Below are 19,329 nucleotides of genomic sequence, written 5' to 3' on the forward strand. Positions count from 1 at the left end.
CAGATCTTAGAACCATATGAAATAACTGCTTTGACATTTGTTTTAAAAATCCTAGTATTGCTGTTGATGAAAAGTACTTTTTGAATTCCAAATTTGTCTGAACTCTGCCTTTAAATTCTCCATTTGACGTCTTCATCTGCATCCTCGTCCTTGCTGACAAACCTCCCTTGATAAGTGAATCTGGCAGTTTCTTTCTCCCCATTTTCTAGTTACTGGATTGAAACAACCTAGCTGTTTGTTATTGATTCTCATCGTGTCTGTCTCTTTGATGTTTATCTAAGGTTAGTCTTTTGAGCTCTGGTGCCAATCATGATATTTTCTCCTGAGCAAGTGGATGTTTTTGGGATATAGCAGATCAATGTCATCTGCAAAATCCAGGTCTGTTTGAGAGCTGTTTGGTAAATGTCCACTGGATTACAGTCACCATACTGCTCTTCCGTCATCATAAAGTCAATAAATACCAGGAATATGTTTGGTGAGAGAATGCAGCCCTCCCTTACTCTTGTTTCCACATTAGAAAGATCTGTGATCAATTTACACTGTGTGACAGGTCCCCTTTCTTGGGTAGTTTAATGTTTCTTGTTTTCAAAGCATTGGGTTCTTTTACTCTTCCTATCGTCTGCAGAAGTGTTGATCGTCTCTGTAGACTTTGTCGGAATAGTTTTCGGTGCTTTTTGAAGGATTCATTCTAAACCATCTTTATTCCATTATTAATGTCTTTATAACATTTGTTTGTTTGTTCCATTGTTGTTTAACGTCCTTATCGATATTTTTTCACTCATATGCCGACGCCATTACTTTCGGGTGAGAACTGCAATATTTTACATACCAATATACTTGCCACTCAAAGTCATTGAGCAGTAGGGGATCTTCTTGTGTCAACACCTACTGCGATGCGGAACTTCAGTTTTTATCATCTTATCCTAGAGACCGGTCTCCACTACTCGCAGTGGATTTAAAGCCGCAACGTAAGGATGAGCTCTTTACTCAGCGACTTCAGAGATGCTCAAACCATTGCACTACACAGGCGAATAAAAATCTTAGTGAATTCCATTTGAAATGGTGGTTTTGCATTGATTGATTGATTGTATATTGTTTAACGTCAACCTCGAGAATTTATCACTCATATGGAGACGCCATCACTTGCCGGTGGAGAGCTGCAAGTTTTGTCCTATGCTCGCCACTCAGGGCCATTGAGCAGTGAGGGATCTTTTTCGTACCTGGGCTTATAAGGTCTCATCCGAAGGACCGGTCTCATCCCACAATGGGATTCGAACCCGCGACGTAAAGATCAACCCCTTACTTCGCAACTCTAGAGCAGACGCTCTAACCACTGCGCAACGCGGGAGACGGTTCTGCATTGATGTGAAGTCCTTTTCCTTTGGTTGTCTGTTTGCAAGAATGTGTGGTGGTGCTCGATTTAGAAATTATTTAAAGTGCTTTTTTCATCTACTTCTTTGTCCTACATCGCAAGCGATTAATTTACTTTGTTCGATTCCTTCCCAACAGTTATATTTGGTTATTTCGTATAGCTTTTTCATGTTGTTCTGTCTCACTGCTCTCTTTCTCCTCTCCAGTCTTGTCATCTACGAATTGTTCCTTGTCCTTCCTAGCACACTCTTTGGATTGTCTATTCGCTTGCTTATATTTTGTTCTCTGTTTCTCCTTGAAATTGATTAGTACCCTTGGAATGGTTGGTTCTTTTCTTGAGCCCTTTCTTTTGTATAACTTTTTTATGTCATCTACTTATTGTATTCCCTTGTTTCCTCTTCCAAGATTTCAATGCATGCATTTTTCAGATGTCCAAGGATCTTCTATGGTTGCTTGTTCCAGACACAGATAGTGCATTAACCTTGTTGTTTATTGCAATAATTAGCTTCTCTCTTTTCTTTTAGTTTCAGTGAAAATGGGTGTTTAATTTGTAGTGCTGTATGGCCGTTCTTGAATGCTCGCTCCTCATAGAAGCTGTAATCAATTGGTGATCTGAGTCTGTGTCTGCTCCTCGTCTTATCCTGACATCTAGCAAATTTCTTCTCCATCACCGTATCCATTTATCATTAGAAATGAGATTTAATTAAGGCATTCAGGCACTTCCTTCGATAACAGCAGCTAATTCAGAGAGAATTACATATAGCTAGAAAAGTACAAACAATGGAAATCTTACTTAATTTGAATTTCATCAAATTGAAAAAGAAATCTTCGCGAAAACAATTCCCTATGTTGATAAAAATTCAACAGTAAATCAATGACAAATCACCTGCTCTTACCATGGGTAAATATATTTGTACCAAATAAAAAGTATTCAATTATCCCTAAACGGTCTGTCTGTCATAAAATTATCAAACCCTTGACTGGAATGGGTTCCAATTTATAACATTATTTATTAGAATTCTAAATGTGAAATGAAGCGAGTATATAGTTTTAATCTCCGTCGATCTATCTACCCGTCACATTTCCAGCCATACTGTCCAGCCTGTTTTTTTTTTTTCTCCTTTGTGGGTGATTGTGTTTTAATGAGTCGTAGATCAAGTTTGCAATTCCTTCCACTTTGATGATTTTTGATGGAATCCATCTGATACGTGAGGTAATATCATCTAAGCAAATACTCTCAAAATGCTTGTTGTAGATGAGCTGAAATTGGCTTATGATTTTAAACCACGTTCACATAACTAATTGGTCAGCGTCACTTTGTATCTCTCCTATACATGTATATATTTCTTAAGAAAGCCATTGCCGTTTACAAATCAGTAAACAACACAAGCAGATCACAGCCCATGCAATTCTCAGAAGGATGGGGTGGGGTAGATGCAACATCATCACACGTTAGATGCCTGTGAATTGCAGCACTGTACTGGCGTCCGCAGAAAGATTGTGTCTGATAAAAATATGACCCCCTTCTTAAAAATGACTAAAATATAATGTAAAATCCAGAGACTATAAATTAAGACTTCATGCAGTAAATAAAATTGAATTAAATCAAAGTTGGGTAAAAAAAACAAACCCTGAAATACCAGACATTAACTTCCCATTTCATAAAAATTTTACATATCTTTTTCTTCAAAAAGTTCAATCAAGTTTCTTATCATTTTCTCTCTTTGGGGATACAGCATAAAGTTGGTGTCTCTTTATCTATAACAATGTCACGAACGCAAGAACTTATCATCTTTAACCACCTGCATAAAACCTGACTAAACATCTTAAGTCATCATGGATCAGTACTGACTTATCTTTTTGTTTGGCCATCACAAAAATCACTTTAAAAATTATGCAACTAAAATTTTCCTTGGTTTTAATTGTCGTTTTTGGACTTTTTGGCAAAACCTTCATGGAAACGCTTGGCAGTAACAGTTCACAGAACCCAACGACCGATTCCTCCGATAAAACCGTTTTAAACAACCTGCTGGCACGAGAAATCCTAAAAAGACAGGCTTTGGAGAACAAAGTCACGACGTTAGAAAGACAAATTCAGGCGCTGGTCAGCGACGTCGCCGCCAATAAAGCTACGTATACTTCGTTAGAACACACTGTCAATGGGAACTCTCTCCTTCAGACCAACATGGCGACTTCCCTGCAGACCATCACCAAGAGAATGGATTCTGAAAATGTTAACATCAGGCAGAGCCTTGATCACTTGTCTGGCGTTATCAACGATAATAGAGATCACGGTGAGTACATGTACTGAAGAATCACTGGTAGACGCAAACATTCAGATTTTTTTCAAACAATATCTTCATTTTTTTTTCATAAACTACAAATAGTGAGCATAACATTTATTCAAAACTAAATTCATGCAAGCTTGTGTTTGCTTTTGATTTGTCTGAATTTTAAAATCAATTTTAAAAACGAAAACCAAATTAGGCTGTAGCAATTTCAACTTATTACTAGTGTGTATAAATAGTTTACCTAATAAACGTAAACTATATATTTAGATACACTAGTAACAAGTTGAACTTATAAATTCTAAATACCAAATACACATACAGTTTCCTCAAGTTTATGTATTCACTGTTCATTGCACATGCGAAAGATAAGTTGGCAAGTGTGTTGCGCCAGTAATGAGGTTTTGCACCAGTGTACAAAAAGTTTTATTTCCCTGAAGTTTAAATACTCTTGCTATCTCAATATCCCGTATCATTTGAGAGCCAATAAAGCAAAAGCAATGCTTCAAACTTCCATTGGAATATTTTCGAGATTCTGTGTTTTCATCATTTCAATTTTAACTTTTTTTTAACATGTTTAAATTTTGAGAAAAAGATTATTTTCATATGAAGTAATTTTTTTTACATTTTCAGTATCTCCTTCCCCTATTGCTTTCCTGGCCAGAGTTACTTCAGATACCCCTTCACAAAGTGGAACCATTGTCTCCTTTCAGATGGAAGATCTTAACCTTGGCAGTGGGTATTCTTCCACTTCAGGAATATTCCAAGCCCCTGTGACAGGGGTGTACAACTTTCAAACCACTATCCACATTCAGAGAGATAGATTTGAAGGCTACATCTCTCTAAATGGTGTACCCCAGACCTACCTAACTTTGACAGGAAGTGACCATGAGGTTTTTGGATCAGTCTCCGTTACGCTGCGGATTAACAGTGGTGACAGAGTCTGGTTACAAAGGACAGATAAATCTAATTCTGTCATCATTTCAAGAAAAAGTCTTTTCTCTGGATTTTTAGTGCAAGCATTTTAAAAACAAATCTTGCAAGTAAATATTGAATTATTCTTTCTTTAGTTATTATTCATGCAACCACAGGCATATTCCATCCAGCTTTGAAGATTTTCATTTAAATATTCCTATTACAACAATTTGAAAAAGAATACATTCTGCCTTTGTTTGCAATTACTTCTTTCACAACAGAGCAGATAAAATCTTATATTATACATGTAGTCCTTTCTGAAACAATTGTCATATTAATTTATATAAATAATTTATATGTGCAAAGTCCTTTCTGAAATAATTGTCATAAATTAATTTATTAATTAGCATCCACACGTAATAGGAATTTACAGTAATTAGCATAAATCTGAATGAAAACTGTATTAATATCAGTAATGAATAATGAGATAGGCTAATAAATATTTACAAATTTAATAGACTAAGTTATAAATTATCATCAATCTCCTGCTTCTTCAAGGTCATCTTCAAGGTCAAGGTCATCCATGTCCTGGAAGAGTGATTCATCCACTTCTACTCCATCCTCCTCTGTTTAAGATAATAAATGAATTAATATTCGAAGAAATGTGTATTACATGATATAATTAATGTATTTCATGATATCTTTATTTCATAATATATTTAAACTGGAAGTTGAGTATACATGTTTTTCTTTTATATCGTTGGATAAACTTTTATCTATGTAAATTGCAAATACGGAAACAATAGTGAATATATCTTTTCTAAAAGGAAATTAAATAAAAAAATGAAATTATATAAAATTCAGTTGTCATAATGTGTTGCACCCAAAATGATTGAAAATGAACATTGTACACAAACCTGACTCTAGAAGCTGCAAGTCTGAATCTATCATGGAGGAATCTCTAAGGAACATTTCTTTTCCTGTATTTAATAAAAAAAAAAAGAGAGTTGTGTTTATGCACTGTATCAAGAAGTACAATCACCTCCACTTATCAAATTATAAAATTATTATAAAATCAGCATATGACTTTTATTCAAATTTGAAAGAAATTGGCCTTTTAAATATTCATAATCTGAAAGATATAATTTTTCAAACTTGTTTTAAATACCTATGGTGGCATATTCCTACATGCAAGATAAATAATGTTAGCATGCAACATAGATTATGCAGACATGCAACATTTTTATGTCAACATGCAAGTTAATTATGTTGAGATGCAAGTTACCAATCTTAAAAGAAAATATTTAAATGTTGGTAAATTTATTACTAGTCTGAGATGGTAGATGCAACATAATTATGTAGGCATGCAACTTATTTATGTCAATATGCTAGATAATTATGTAGACATGCAACTTATTTATGTCAATATGCTAGATAATTATGTAGACATGCAACTTATTTATGTCAACACATACTTTTATTTGTGACAACTTTATTTCCAAATTTATTAGGGGTAAACTAGTTCACAGCCAATTATTTATTCAAGGAAGTCTCGCAAACCTCGGGAAAATTTCTCGCACGGGAATAAATATTGGTTTACAGTATGTCAACATGCGTCTTATTTATGTCAACATAATTTATATCTTATTTATGTCAACATGCAAGATAATTATGTTAACAAGATATGTTTATTGATAAGCAACTTATTATCTTGCATGTTGGCATCAATATCTTGTATGTACAAATGTAGCTTGCATGTTGAAATAAATAAATCAAATGTTGATACATATAAGTAGCATGTTGACATAATAATAATGCATGTTAACATAAATAAGTTGCATGTCTAAATAATTAACCCTCATATTGACATAAATATCTTGCATGTCTACATAAATAAGTTGCATGTTGAAGTAAATAGGTCGCATGTTGACATAAATAAGTTGCATGTTAACAAAATAAGTCTCATGTCTAAATAATTAGGTTGTATCTTGGATCTACAATGTCAGATACAGGCGCTAGTGAATAAATTTACCAACATTTAAATTATATTTTCTTTGATTTCTAAGATTGGTAACTTCAACATAATTAACCTGCATGATGACATAAATATGTCTACATAATTATGTTGCATGTTTACATAATTTATCTTGTATGTAGGGTGCAAAAATATTCCACAATAAATACCTGTTAATCCCTTTGTTTTCTCTTTTTGAATTTTTTCTTTCTTCAGTTCAGCCATTTCTGCATCAAATTTTGCCTTCCAGGCTAAAAATGTCTCCACTGTGACTTTTGTTCCTTCAAATCGTTTCTGAAACATTTAAGTATTTCAATACGGAATATCGGAACTCCAAAATTGTGGAACTCTTTTAAAAAAGAAGTCACAAAAACGACGCGTAACTTGGGCAACTTTTGTAAACAAATCGGTAGCTAATCTAATGGCAGAGAACACACATTTCTTGTGCAAAAATCTTTGCCCGATTTAAAGAAATTTTTGACAGATCGTGGTATAAGGGTATCGGGCTACAGAAAACATGAGTTATTAGACTTAGCTAAGCGTGTAGACAAAATTTGCAGCCAAAATATTTAGCACAAGATTCTGCAGATCGACTGAAACGTAGGACTGTCCATGGCGTAACATATCCACATCCCAATTCCCCAAATATTAAATGGGATGATTGTTTAGATAAAATACCGTCCATTGAGGCGTATGATATTCAGTATTATTTAAAAACCAGTTGCCTGTGGACAAATGAAAGACTGAAAAATTACAAATCCGACAACAGCTACCGCTTGCATTCAAATGGTCACATTAGTAACGTGGCCATGTCTAAACTCGACTCTAATCTATGCTATATCAGAGGTTCATCCACTCCAGAGGAATGAAAATGAGCCCTACAAAATGTGGCTGTTGGTACAAGAGAATGGAACAATTGTCTCTGGAGAGTGCACATGTGTTGCGTATGTACTAGATCTATTATACAATATATTCGTCGCGGACGTTTGAGAAAACATTGGATTGAAATTATAATTCTAGGTTGTGACATGATATCAGTGTTTTTCTTATAATAAGCATTTTATATTTATACAGATCAGAATTTTCTATCCAATGTTTTTAAAAGAAAAAATTATCAGATTGCGGAAATAACTAACTGTTCTCCACAAAAAAGCTGTAATGATTTTTTAAAAAGTATAATATATTTTTTAAAGCATTCAACGATTCGCAAAATTAAAATTCTGCATGTATAAATGGTATTTTTTTTAAACGATAGAAGGTATCAAAGCATGAATAAAGATGCCAAATTTTGACTTCATAATATAAATAGCAGTACCATAATTTTTTTGTAGTGGTGATGGTACATGTAAGCATATTGCTGCTTTGCTGTTTGGACTTCAACAATTTTGCCTAGGACTGAATGATAACAGAGATTGGTGTCACTGATAAAAAGGCTAAGTGGACAAATCCTGTGAGGTCAACAAATATATAAAAATTACTGACCTTGAATATAGACAGCAACCAAACAACCAACCTCAGAACATGGCATGTGATGAAGAATACACACCTGTTACTAATGAACAATTAAACAATCGAACTGAAAAAGATATATACAAACTTTTAAAAGCAGAAAAATTGGCTGCATGTGCAGCATATACCCTATCTGATAGTTCTGATTCTGAGTATGAATTTGAAGAAAGTGTGTGTGAGAATGTGACTGAATTTGCTCAAAATTTTTATGTGATGAATCCAAATGCTTCCTTTGAAGAATTTGTTGATGGTCTTAGAGTTTATTTTGACAGAAATCTTGCAGTCAAAATTTCAAAATGTACAGTTGGTCAAAACTCATCAGATGTATGGCATCATCAAAGAGCAGGTCGCATTGCATCATCTGTGTTTAACTGCCTGCATTTCAGTGGACATGAAAATGGTAGTCTTGTTACACAAATTCTTTGTAAAAAATATGCTACTTCAGAATCTAATTGTATTCCTGCACTTGTACATGGTAGAAAATATGAAGCAAAAGCTAGAGATATGTATTTGGAGTTAAATGGGAAAATTCACACTAATCTAAGATATTCCAGTGCAGGCCTGATAATCGATGATGAGCTTCCTTTCATTGGTGCCTCACCAGATGGTTTACTAGAGTGTGATTGTTGTTTACCAGGGTTCTGAAATTAAATGTCCATACAAGTATAAAGATAAAAATCCAAAGGAGGCAGCAGCATGTGATTTAAAAAATTTTGAACTAAGAAATGGATTTCCTGTTTTAAGGAAAAACAGTAACTCACCATATTATTGTCAAATGATGTGTCAAATGGCTGTTACAAAACGTACCTATTGTGATTTTATTTTGTACACACACTCAGGAATTTTTTCTGAAAGAGTGTTCTTCAATGGACAAATATGGGAATGTATGAAAGAAAAAATTGTCAAGTTTTATAAGACATTTATATTTCCAAAAATCATCATCAACTGAATTTATTATTATGCAATTTATATTTCAAAAATTAAAGAAATTGTTCGAAACATATCCAAATCAGTCATTTTTTTTCCTACATGCTTTGAATATTGCAGACTTAGTGCAGCATTACGGAACACGGATAAAAAAGATTTGTCCTTCATATAAACTTTTAATCAGTAAATCTGTAATAATAGATATGTCAATATAACAGTACATAACAGATAACACTAACATAAAACTTCCTTCATTCAAAACAGTGAACTATATAAATATCAAATAAATAATGTGAAAGAATGAACTTTTGCAACAAAATTTAAGTTGTTGCACTTGTAATGTTATAGCACTTGCAAACAATAATCATGCTATTTTATTTACTTAGTTAGAAAATCTTATTTTTTCTGAACTTTGCTGACAAGGGGAGCCATAAAATTACAAAAAATACCCGCTACTTGTAAGGCTTGATTTGCAACAGACAATGATTTTATGTACATAATACCATCAAAGAATTTGTAACTTTTCAGTCTCTGAATTGCACGCTCCACATGAATGCGCAATGAGGCAATGTTTTTCGACTCCTTAATTTGTTTAGATGTCAAGTATTTGCCTTTTCCATACTGACATGGCCGACAAAATGGTGGCATATTCAGCTGGGCTCCCCTTTGAAGAAGGAGAGGTCATTAATTAGAAATCCGCGATCTGCCATAACATGATCACCTCGCTGAATAAGATCTAGAAATCCACTTCTCAGAGTAATGCTGCGATCTGAAATGTTTCCAGACCATAATTCAGATATGAATGTAAAGGCCCCATTTGGTGAAATCCCAACCAGTGCTTTGAAAGTGTTCTTGTTTTTGTAATTTGACCAAGTTCTGCTCTGAGCTGAAGGATTCCTCGGACGTTGAACAAAGATCTCTGTTGCATCAATTATGACTCTTGTGTTTGGGTATTTTAAACGGAATAAAGAGGCATATGCTTTTTTATTTTTTGCCTTGATGGCCACTTAAGTAATGGTTTTAATTGCTGATCTAGGAAACACATCCATGTGGTGAATATGGAAGAAACTGTGGACTGAGACACGCCAAACAAAACTGAACAGAACATGGTGTTCAGGCCTAAACGCAGACGAAGTAGTGCCAAAATGAATTCTTCAAATAACTGCAGTTTTCTTTGTTTCCCAGGTCTCCTTAAATTTTCTGAGTGCCACTTTTTTTCATGACTTGATGATTTACGAGTCCAATACTTCATACTGGAAGCTGCGCCATTCAATATGTCGAACAAACCCTTTAAAAACAGAAGAGAAGGCAGCCCAAGAAAAAGTCTTACATGGTTGTCACACTTCGTTAGTTTATCTATTAAAATCTCTCGGAAAAGTTTGTCTTTGTTTTGAAGTTTGGATTCAACTTCCTTTCTTTGTCTTTCACTTTCATTTAACTGATTTTTCAGTTGTGTGTTTTCCTCTTGAAAAGCCACTATCCTCTCCTCGAGTTGTTCACAATGAACCTACAAAGTTAAGCACACATTAAATTTTTTTTAAACAAACATTAAAAACAATAGAGAATACATATTTGCTCAAACACCCTGTACATGTATTTATGTGACATAACATGAAATAATTAAAAAAAACAATTGCTCTGCTGTAAAAATACCTTCAGATGCCTATTTTCATGTTCCAAATTTGTTATTTGGGTATCAGCATATATCTGTGTCACTAAGATGAGATGAACCTGACACAGGACTCGCTACATATGGGTGGTCATGTTGCATGATACCAGATAGGGAATATGGTGTATCAGTTGTAATTGGAACTGTGAAAGAAAAATACATATACAAAAGCATATTTTTATGCATATGAAAATATACCGGTTATGATCTTTTTGGGTATATTTGTTATTATTGATTATGCAAGTTTCTTTAATCCAGACATTTCTGATAATAGAAAAAAAACATAGATATGACAAACTTTTTAAACAAAATCAAAGAAGTGTTATGTTTTTAGTTATTTTTAAGAAAACTGTGTCTTCCAACCTTTTCCTCCTTCCTTGTCAGGAATAATGATTTCATGCTGTATGCCTTGATATAACTCTGCCACTGGTACTGGCTGGACAAATACACTAGTCTGTGAAGTCCTTTGTTTTTTTCCTTCAGAGTGACTTTCATTTCTGCATGTAAAATGTTTGATTAACAGTTTTTATTACAACATAATTCATGCTATATAAAAAGATATTTGTGTGTGTGTGTTTCTGAATGAAATTTAGATATTGATTATTCATGCAAATTATACTGAATATATTCTTTACTCAAAAAATTATTATGTACTCTTGTTTCCTGTCACCCGAGCTACCCTAACATTTTACCCTGCAACCCTAATTTTTTTTAAATATTCATTTGGGGGGGGGGGGGGGGGGGGCTATTTTCCTGAAATACTAAAGTCATCCAACAATATTAACTGAGCTAATACATCTAAAGTGCACAGGATACCTTTATTTTATAAATCTTTATTAATAAACCTGCTCTGTAAAGTGTAAACATGTTGTTTTCTTGTTATTACATGATACATATTCTCCATCCATTGAGCTTTGAAAATAATTTTTTCCCTACCTACCTACCCTATTTCTGTTTTGGTCAAGGAACAGGAAACAACTATATTTTTCATTTTTTGGCCTAATAATCTGATAATAGAAATATGGGTATCACATTTTTATGTAAAAAATTCGAGAACTTTAAATACAAACCCCTGGGAAGATGAAGTACTGTTGTATTTTGAAGTCAATGTTTTCCTCTTTCCTTGACCCTGGGCCTGGTCATGCATGTAGTTATTATATTCAAATAAAGTTGGTATTGGGTTAGTGTCAGTGGGTCTTCCATCTATAAAATGTCTGGAGCATACTGCGTGCCAATGATCTGTGTTACTAGGTTTGAAATTTTTTACCGCATTTATCCACTGGCGCCGAAGTTTTGGATTTTTAGTTGCGGAAGGCAATACATAAAAATTGACAACATTTACATTTTTATCTACCATATGCGGGTATTTATATCTGTTAGATTTCCTGGAGTCATTGTTACATCCCACGGCAATACAATGGTAATTTACCATGGTTATTTGCAGGTAAGACGCGGTTATTTGACATCATAAGACATGACAAGTTCAGCAGCGCGTCCTTGTTTACAAAATGTTGCCCAAGTTCACGCCAAAAACGAGATCTCGTTAGACACACTAAATATTAAAACCTCGCCGGAATTAAAGACGAAATAATAGTTCCGATGTTGGCTATTAGTTAACATCAAATATTACAATCAGAACTATCTGTGGAATACAGCCATTTCTTCAGTTATAAATGAAAACACACAATACCTGATTCAACTCCTTAGTTATAAATAGTAACACTTTAAATCTGACCCATTTCTTCAGCTATAAATAGTAACACTATATACCTGCTCTGCTTCCTCTATTTCCCTCTGTTTCCTCTCTGCCTCCTCCTCTTTCCTCCTCTTAGAGTCCTCTACATAGGTGGTCAGCTTTTCCTGCACCGCTGATACAATTGTAAACACTGTTACCATTCCCAGATTCTCCTCTATCTAAAATAGTTTACATAATGAAAATAATTAATAATTTCTATACATACTGTACCTGTTCATTGATTAAATTATCCAATACATGTAGTATACCAGTTTAAAAAAAAAACAATATACAAAAGAATTTATAGGTGTGATGTATCTGTTTAAATATAAAACATCATTGATATATATCAGTACTTATTTACGAAAAACTATCCCTTTTGATAAACTTTATAGGAATCTTGAATTATTGATAAAACAACCTTGCTGATATACCTGTTCATCAATAAGACTACCCTGGTGTTATAACTGTTATTTGATAAGGCCACCCTAAAAAAATTGTTTATTTGGAATTGCCACCTGGAGGGTTTCAGCCACAGGAGGAAGGGAGGGAAATTATTTTTTTTTAAAAATTGAAGATTTAAAAAAAAAAAATCTCAATAAACAATAAAACCCCCCAAAAAACAACATTTTCTGATTTTTGAAAAAAAAAGTATCTACCATCAAAAAAGAATCCTGATTTTGCAAAGATCTGTCATTACATATAAGTGTTTTGTCAAGAATTGATTAAAATAAAAAAAAATATCTTGTTACTTTTGGTCAATAAATTTTTTTCAGGAGGGAGCATTTTAATGAGGTGGAGGCAATTCCAAACAAACAATAATTTTATTTTGGCCTTAGACTACCCTGTTGATATACCTGTTAATTGATAAGACTATCCTGTTGATATACCTGTTCATTGATAGGACTACCCTGTTAATATACCTGTTCATTGATAAGACTATCCTGCTGATATACCTGTTCATTGATGACTATCCTGCTGATATACCTGTTCATTGATAAGACTACCCTGTTGATATACCTGTTCATTGATAAGACTATCCTGTTGATATACCTGTTCATTGATATGACTATCCTGTTAATAATATACCTGTTCATTGATAAGACTACCCTGTTGATATACCTGTTCATTGATAAGACTACCCTGCTGATATACCTGTTCATTGATAAGACTATCCTGTTGATATACCTGTTCACTGATAAGACTACTCTGCTGATATACCTGTTCATTGATAAGACTATCCTGTTGATATACCTGTTCATTGATAAGACTACTCTGCTGATATACCTGTTCATTGATAAGACTACACTGCTGATATATCTATTCATTGATAAGACTAATCTGCTGTTATACTCAAGACTACACTGCTGATATACCTGTTCATTGATTAGACTGGTTATTTCCTCTAATGTGTCATCCTCCAGGTTTTCACTGTCTGTAATTTCAAACACCAGGGGTTCCTCAGGATACTTTTCCACATAAGAAAACTGTATTTCACAGGAAGCTATAAAAGAAACATTTTTTTTAGTTATTTAATCATTAAAAAAATCAGAAGCCTCTGATGAAAAATTTGTTTTATAGGATTAGACTCAAAATAGTCTAGGAGGAAAGTTGCTCTTATACATGTCTGATTCTTTCTAATCTTAGCTTGAAACATTTTATAAACTGCAGAAACTTCATGTACAGAAATCAATGAAAAATTAATAATCATACAGAATTCAGAAATATGTATCTTGATTATATATAATCTAAATCAGGACAATATGTTAGAGTAGGATCTACAATACTTTTTTTATCTTGCCATGCTGTTTATCCTGTTTATAGAATATTATCTAGTTAATTTCAATCTCAACTCAAGCAACCTCAACCTAAAATTTTATTATTGTTAATGTTTGGACTGGTTAAAGACCTGATAATAATGAGAGTTTTATCACAAATATAATATGTAAATGATAACTGTTTTTACCAGGCTCCACGTCCTCTGTGGATTGATCAGACTCTTGTGAAGAAATTTTGATGGTAAATACATGGTACGGTTCTGTCTTCAGCACTGTAAATAGACAATAAACAATAAATTTACTGACAATAAATTGAGACTGTAAAGAAAAAGTCAATAAAATTCTTACTTAGGGACAATGTTGTGATTTGGGAAATATGTAAAATTGGATTTTACCTTTGCGGCCAGTGTAGTAGAAAGTTAAAGGTTCTGTAATATGGACAGATTAAAAGTGCTGCAAGGATCATGAAGAAGTTGGGGGAGGGGAGCAATGTTATATACATGCGTATAAATTCATATTTCTGATAAAGACAATTTGTTAGTTTCTTAGATGTACTTATGATTTAGGTAATGTTTAAATATTATAATTGATGTACTGGGAATTTGTAATTGAAAATTAATTGTTTTATTTGATCTTCAGAAAGAGCACTGCTGCACGTGTTTGTAATTTCTCAAACTTGACATCTCTCTCTCCATCCCACGGTATCGATGCTATTAGCTCATAATTGTTATCAGGTTTATGGTCAGATCTTAGACTGGTGTTTCTTTGAATTTGTTATGCTTACTCAAATTGTTTCCTGTGTTATAAATGAATGTCATTGAGCTTTCCCCAAACTTTACTACTGTCTTTTAACTTGTTTCATTGGTTCATTTATGAAATGTGGGAGGAGTTGTCAAAGATGAGACGTTGAGTTTGTTTGTAATTCACTCTCACTTTAGTAATTTTTGTGTAGAAATGTAAATTTTTATTTTGTACTTTTGGACTTGAATAAATTCTAAACTTTAACCAGGAATATCATTTCAAAACAATATAATTATTACATGGTGGAGAATCTAAATTTTTGGACGACGGTATCCTGTTATAAAAACTTTGAACATTTTGGATTGTGTTCACTTTATTCAAATATTACTGAAAATGTCACAAACTTTGAAAATAAACCAACTCAACATCGTTCATCATCTTCATTGGATTATTCGATATTCAGATTTTACCAATTTATAGTGGTGCCGAGATTCATGGGAAAATTGTAAAATTCAGTTTTACAGAAGCGCTACAACCCGCATTTTCTAAACTTATGTGCTCAGTCATGTGCACACATGTATGTCCCACTATCCACGTATTTTTCCTTTCGTTCCGTGGATGAGGATCCCAAAAGGATGACGTAAATGGACCAGGCCCCGTTCGAAGCTTTCCCTGTTTAAAAATTTCCAACCATTTGCTGAATTTCTGTGCTGAATCGTGGTCGATATGCATGTCCCCGTATCCTCGCACTTTTCGTTTCGTTCCCTTGATGAGGATTTACCGCAGGATCGTGCAAATTGTACCAATATTGACAGCTCGCTTCCCCGTTGTCAAAATGACTATCCATCCAACCATTTTCTAAACCTAATTATAAGAAACCCGATGTTTGGAAATCGTTTGTTACCTACAGGACTTAATTCCTCTAATACCGAAGGTCGAGCCACAGGGAGTCAAGAGCTCGCCGTACCTGCAGAGGTTTGTTGCATAAATTCACGCCATGCCAAAGTCAGTGAAGCTGTACCATCGCTCTTTATTGACTGATAAAGTTTTTTTTTTTAAAAGCAATGATTCTGAGATGTACATATGTTAATGCATGCGACAAGTTGTTATTTTAGTGCTTTTCAAAAATATAAATTGCATGAAAGTAGTTTTTGTTGTTGTTTATTAGGATTTGCGATATCGATGTGCTATTGGTGTGTTTTGTTTTTAATATCATTATAATTATGCATTGGTACGAGTGTGATTTTGCTCTATTTATTTAAATGCAAGAGCTTAGTACACTTTTCTCGTAGTGCTAATTACTAATGGGTATCCACAATTTGAGCTACCAATGTGAAGTAGCTGTTGTGAGAGATAGTTTGTATACTTCTGAGGCGTAATGATGCCTGGAGTTGATACGTTTTTTATTTTTTATCATGATGTCATATATCGTTTCTTTTGCAACTTTGTTATAAAGTACAGCTTGAAAGTAAGCGCCAGTACGGTAACAATGTTATGAGTGTTGCATAAAGCGATAACATGCTTGATATGAGGCATGATCCCTTTTTGTAAATATATGTGTTTAACTTTGTTTTATATTTTTGATCTGTATTAATTTACAGTGTTTCATATGTATGTTTATGTAATTACGGATGTAACGGTAGAAATTGAGAAGGTAGGAATTACTAGTATGCGATATTTGTGGCAAACATCGTGTGATATGAAAATTTTGTGTTGGTTTGATATTGTAATTGCTTTTCTAACCAAGGAATTTTATTCCGACAGGGTTATACCTTATGCAATTCTACATAGTATTCGTATGCAGTATTTGTGGCATACATCGTGTAACATAAAAATTTTGTGTTGGTTTGATATATTAATTGCTTTTTCTAACCAAGGATGTTTTATTCCGTCAGGGTTATACCTTATGCAATTACGTAATTGAATATTGTTTTATCTTTATTTGAAAGTGGTATGATTTATTCTAACCGAGGATGTGTTATTCCATACAGGTTATACTTTGAACAACCATATTCGAGAATTTGTTGTTTACATTTTTTTTTTTACTATGCATTGTGTGCGCAAGTTATGATTTCTTATGATGCACTCTGATTTGAATATTATGTTTGTATGAATGTGAGAATGTTTGATGGTACCAAGGTATACATGCTTCGAAAACATTTTATTCACTTCTGATTTCATTACTAGAATGTATTTTTCTTCTTGTACATGTATTATATTTTCTTCATTATCATTTTGTATAACATTTCTTTTGTGAGCGTATTTTATGATTGTCTTTATCGTTTAATGTTTAAAATTGTATGCCAATTTTTTTTAGGGGGCGGATGTTATATACATGCGTATAAATTCATATTTCTGATAAAGACAATTTGTTAGTTTCTTAGATGTACTTATGATTTAGGTAATGTTTAAATATTATAATTGATGTACTGGGAATTTGTAATTGAAAATTAATTGTTTTATTTGATCTTCAGAAAGAGCACTGCTGCACGTGTTTGTAATTTCTCAAACTTGACATCTCTCTCTCCATCCCACGGTATCGATGCTATTAGCTCATAATTGTTATCAGGTTTATGGTCAGATCTTAGACTGGTGTTTCTTTGAATTTGTTATGCTTACTCAAATTGTTTCCTGTGTTATAAATGAATGTCATTTAGCTTTCCCCAAACTTTACTACTGTCTTTTAACTTCTTTCATTGGTTCATTTATGAAAAGTGGGAGGAGTTGTCAAAGATGTTTGTTTGTAATTCACTCTCACTTTAGGAATTTTTGTGTAAAAATGTAAATTTTGATTTTGTACTTTTGGACTTGAATAAATTCTAAACTTTAACCAGGAATTATCATTTCAAAACAATATAATTATTACAGCAATAGAGGGAATGTCTTATGATGTTCATTTAAATTTATTTGTTTCACACCCAAAGGGTGTTGATTTACTTCATGAAATTTATTGGACGTATATTAACTATGGTGATATCATCTGTTTTTAGAGGTCTGCAGCTTATTCTAAGATTTACAGAATCTATACGTTTAAAAATATGAGGAATAGAAATAAACATACACCTGTCAGGACAAACTCATGCTTGATTTGACATGAAACAAAACTGTAAACGTTAATTTTGTTACCCTCGATTTCTTCTGGATAAATCGACTCCAAAGCCTCTATTTCATTGTTTTGTTCTTCTTTGAAATCTGTCATTTTCTTTCCAAGTTTAGATTTTCTTCATAATCTTGCACATGTGTTATGTTTCTTCCATCAGGACAAGTAACGCTCATTTTCATTGGTTATAAAGAAATCGGTTTTGGAATCACGAACGCGATTTAAATGTGGTGAAGGATATTGAGCTCGATCATATTTTTTTTAATTGTAGTTCTCAACCAACTTTTGTAGGTGTATCACTGTATGCATCCAGCTCACTATAATAATAAAAATCTTTTGAATTCCAATACTTTTCCATCTGAGATAATATTTTAATAAGAGGCCCATGGGCCACAACACTCACCTGAGTATAATGTTGGTCCTGCTGTTCTTCACTAGTTTCCCCCCAAACAGCTTGACCCCATCCTATCAAACAATTTAGAATCTGCATTACCCCCAGGAAACTTTCACATAAGTTTCAGCTTTTCTGGCCCAGATGTTTTAAAGAATTTTTCTGTATGTTTCAATGTGTCACTGGGTTCACAGGTGTGTGAAAGGTTGAAATTGGCCCAGTGGTTCTTGAGAAGAAGTTGGTTGAAAATGCAAAAGGTTTACAGAGGGACAGGCAGCTCAACAGATGGATGGACAACAGGTGATCAGAAAAACTCACTTGAGCTTTCAGCTCAGGTGAGCTAAAATTGGTATTGACCTTGGAATTGCATTAATGACTGTTGGTCAAGGTCAAGACATTTCTTTAGGACATACAAAATACTAGTGTGGAAAAGAAGAATTTAGTAGGTTTTCCATTAGATATAATTATATAAACAAGACATGTATTTAGCACTTTTTCTGCCAGCATCCTTGAACTTTGCAAAACCACCTTGCATCACATAATGACACAACCTTATTTCATAAGCAATAATTGTATCAAATATCAACTTCTAATTACAGTACAATTGAGAGAACTGACCAGAAAGATAAAAAGCACTTTTTTTCTGCCAGTGGCCTTAAACTGTTCAAATGATCTTGGGTCAAGGTCACTATATACCCTCAGGTTATATGCAATATTTATATAATTACGTATTAGCTTCTAGTGTTTTCAAAGATTCGTTTAGGACAGGACTTCAACCTTGAACTTGATCAAATGGCCTTGAGTCAAGGTCATGACAAGGGCTGTGCAATAATATTGATATTCCAGTATGTTGCAGTTTGTTGACAAAAAAATAATATTTCCATACTTTTT

At 33.4% G+C, this 19,329-nt stretch overlaps 2 protein-coding genes across 2 annotated transcripts; one reads left to right on the plus strand and one right to left on the minus strand.

Annotated features, from left to right (window-relative positions):
• Positions 1-3,251: 3,251 nt before the first annotated feature.
• On the plus strand, positions 3,252-4,861 carry LOC134234547 (uncharacterized). Its single transcript, XM_062716635.1, has 2 exons — positions 3,252-3,665; positions 4,293-4,861. Exons 1-2 carry the CDS (start codon positions 3,266-3,268, stop codon positions 4,685-4,687), a joined length of 795 nt encoding a protein of 264 aa, XP_062572619.1. The 5' UTR covers positions 3,252-3,265; the 3' UTR covers positions 4,688-4,861.
• A 209-nt stretch (positions 4,862-5,070) lies between these two features.
• Positions 5,071-18,235, minus strand: LOC134234544 (RWD domain-containing protein 1-like). Its single transcript, XM_062716632.1, has 7 exons — positions 18,074-18,235; positions 14,395-14,478; positions 13,805-13,932; positions 12,464-12,607; positions 6,759-6,882; positions 5,492-5,554; positions 5,071-5,200 (listed from the first exon to the last, which is right to left on the minus strand). The coding sequence occupies exons 1-7, from the start codon at positions 18,144-18,146 to the stop codon at positions 5,112-5,114; spliced, it is 705 nt and encodes a 234-aa protein (XP_062572616.1). The 5' UTR covers positions 18,147-18,235; the 3' UTR covers positions 5,071-5,111.
• Positions 18,236-19,329: the final 1,094 nt, after the last annotated feature.

The sequence above is a fragment of the Saccostrea cucullata genome, unplaced genomic scaffold, assembly GCF_032062105.1.
Source record: "Saccostrea cucullata isolate Sc308-1 unplaced genomic scaffold, CSIRO_AGI_Scuc_v1 ctg18885, whole genome shotgun sequence".
NCBI lineage: Eukaryota > Metazoa > Mollusca > Bivalvia > Ostreida > Ostreidae > Saccostrea > Saccostrea cuccullata.

What these genes read in the sequence shown, in the direction of transcription:
- LOC134234544 (XM_062716632.1), bottom strand. Translation starts at nt 18,146, where the DNA reads ATGACAGATTTCAAAGAAGAACAAAACAATGAAATAGAGGCTTTGGAG. An exon ending in TTATCCAGAAGAAATCGAGG is followed by an intron (nt 14,479 to 18,073) that starts GTAACAAAATTA and finishes GTCTATTTACAG; the next exon opens with TGCTGAAGACAGAACCGTAC. An exon ending in CACAGAGGACGTGGAGCCTG is followed by an intron (nt 13,933 to 14,394) that starts GTAAAAACAGTT and finishes TTTCTTTTATAG; the next exon opens with CTTCCTGTGAAATACAGTTT.
- LOC134234547 (XM_062716635.1), top strand. Translation starts at nt 3,266, where the DNA reads ATGCAACTAAAATTTTCCTTGGTTTTAATTGTCGTTTTTGGACTTTTT. An exon ending in CAACGATAATAGAGATCACG is followed by an intron (nt 3,666 to 4,292) that starts GTGAGTACATGT and finishes TTACATTTTCAG; the next exon opens with TATCTCCTTCCCCTATTGCT.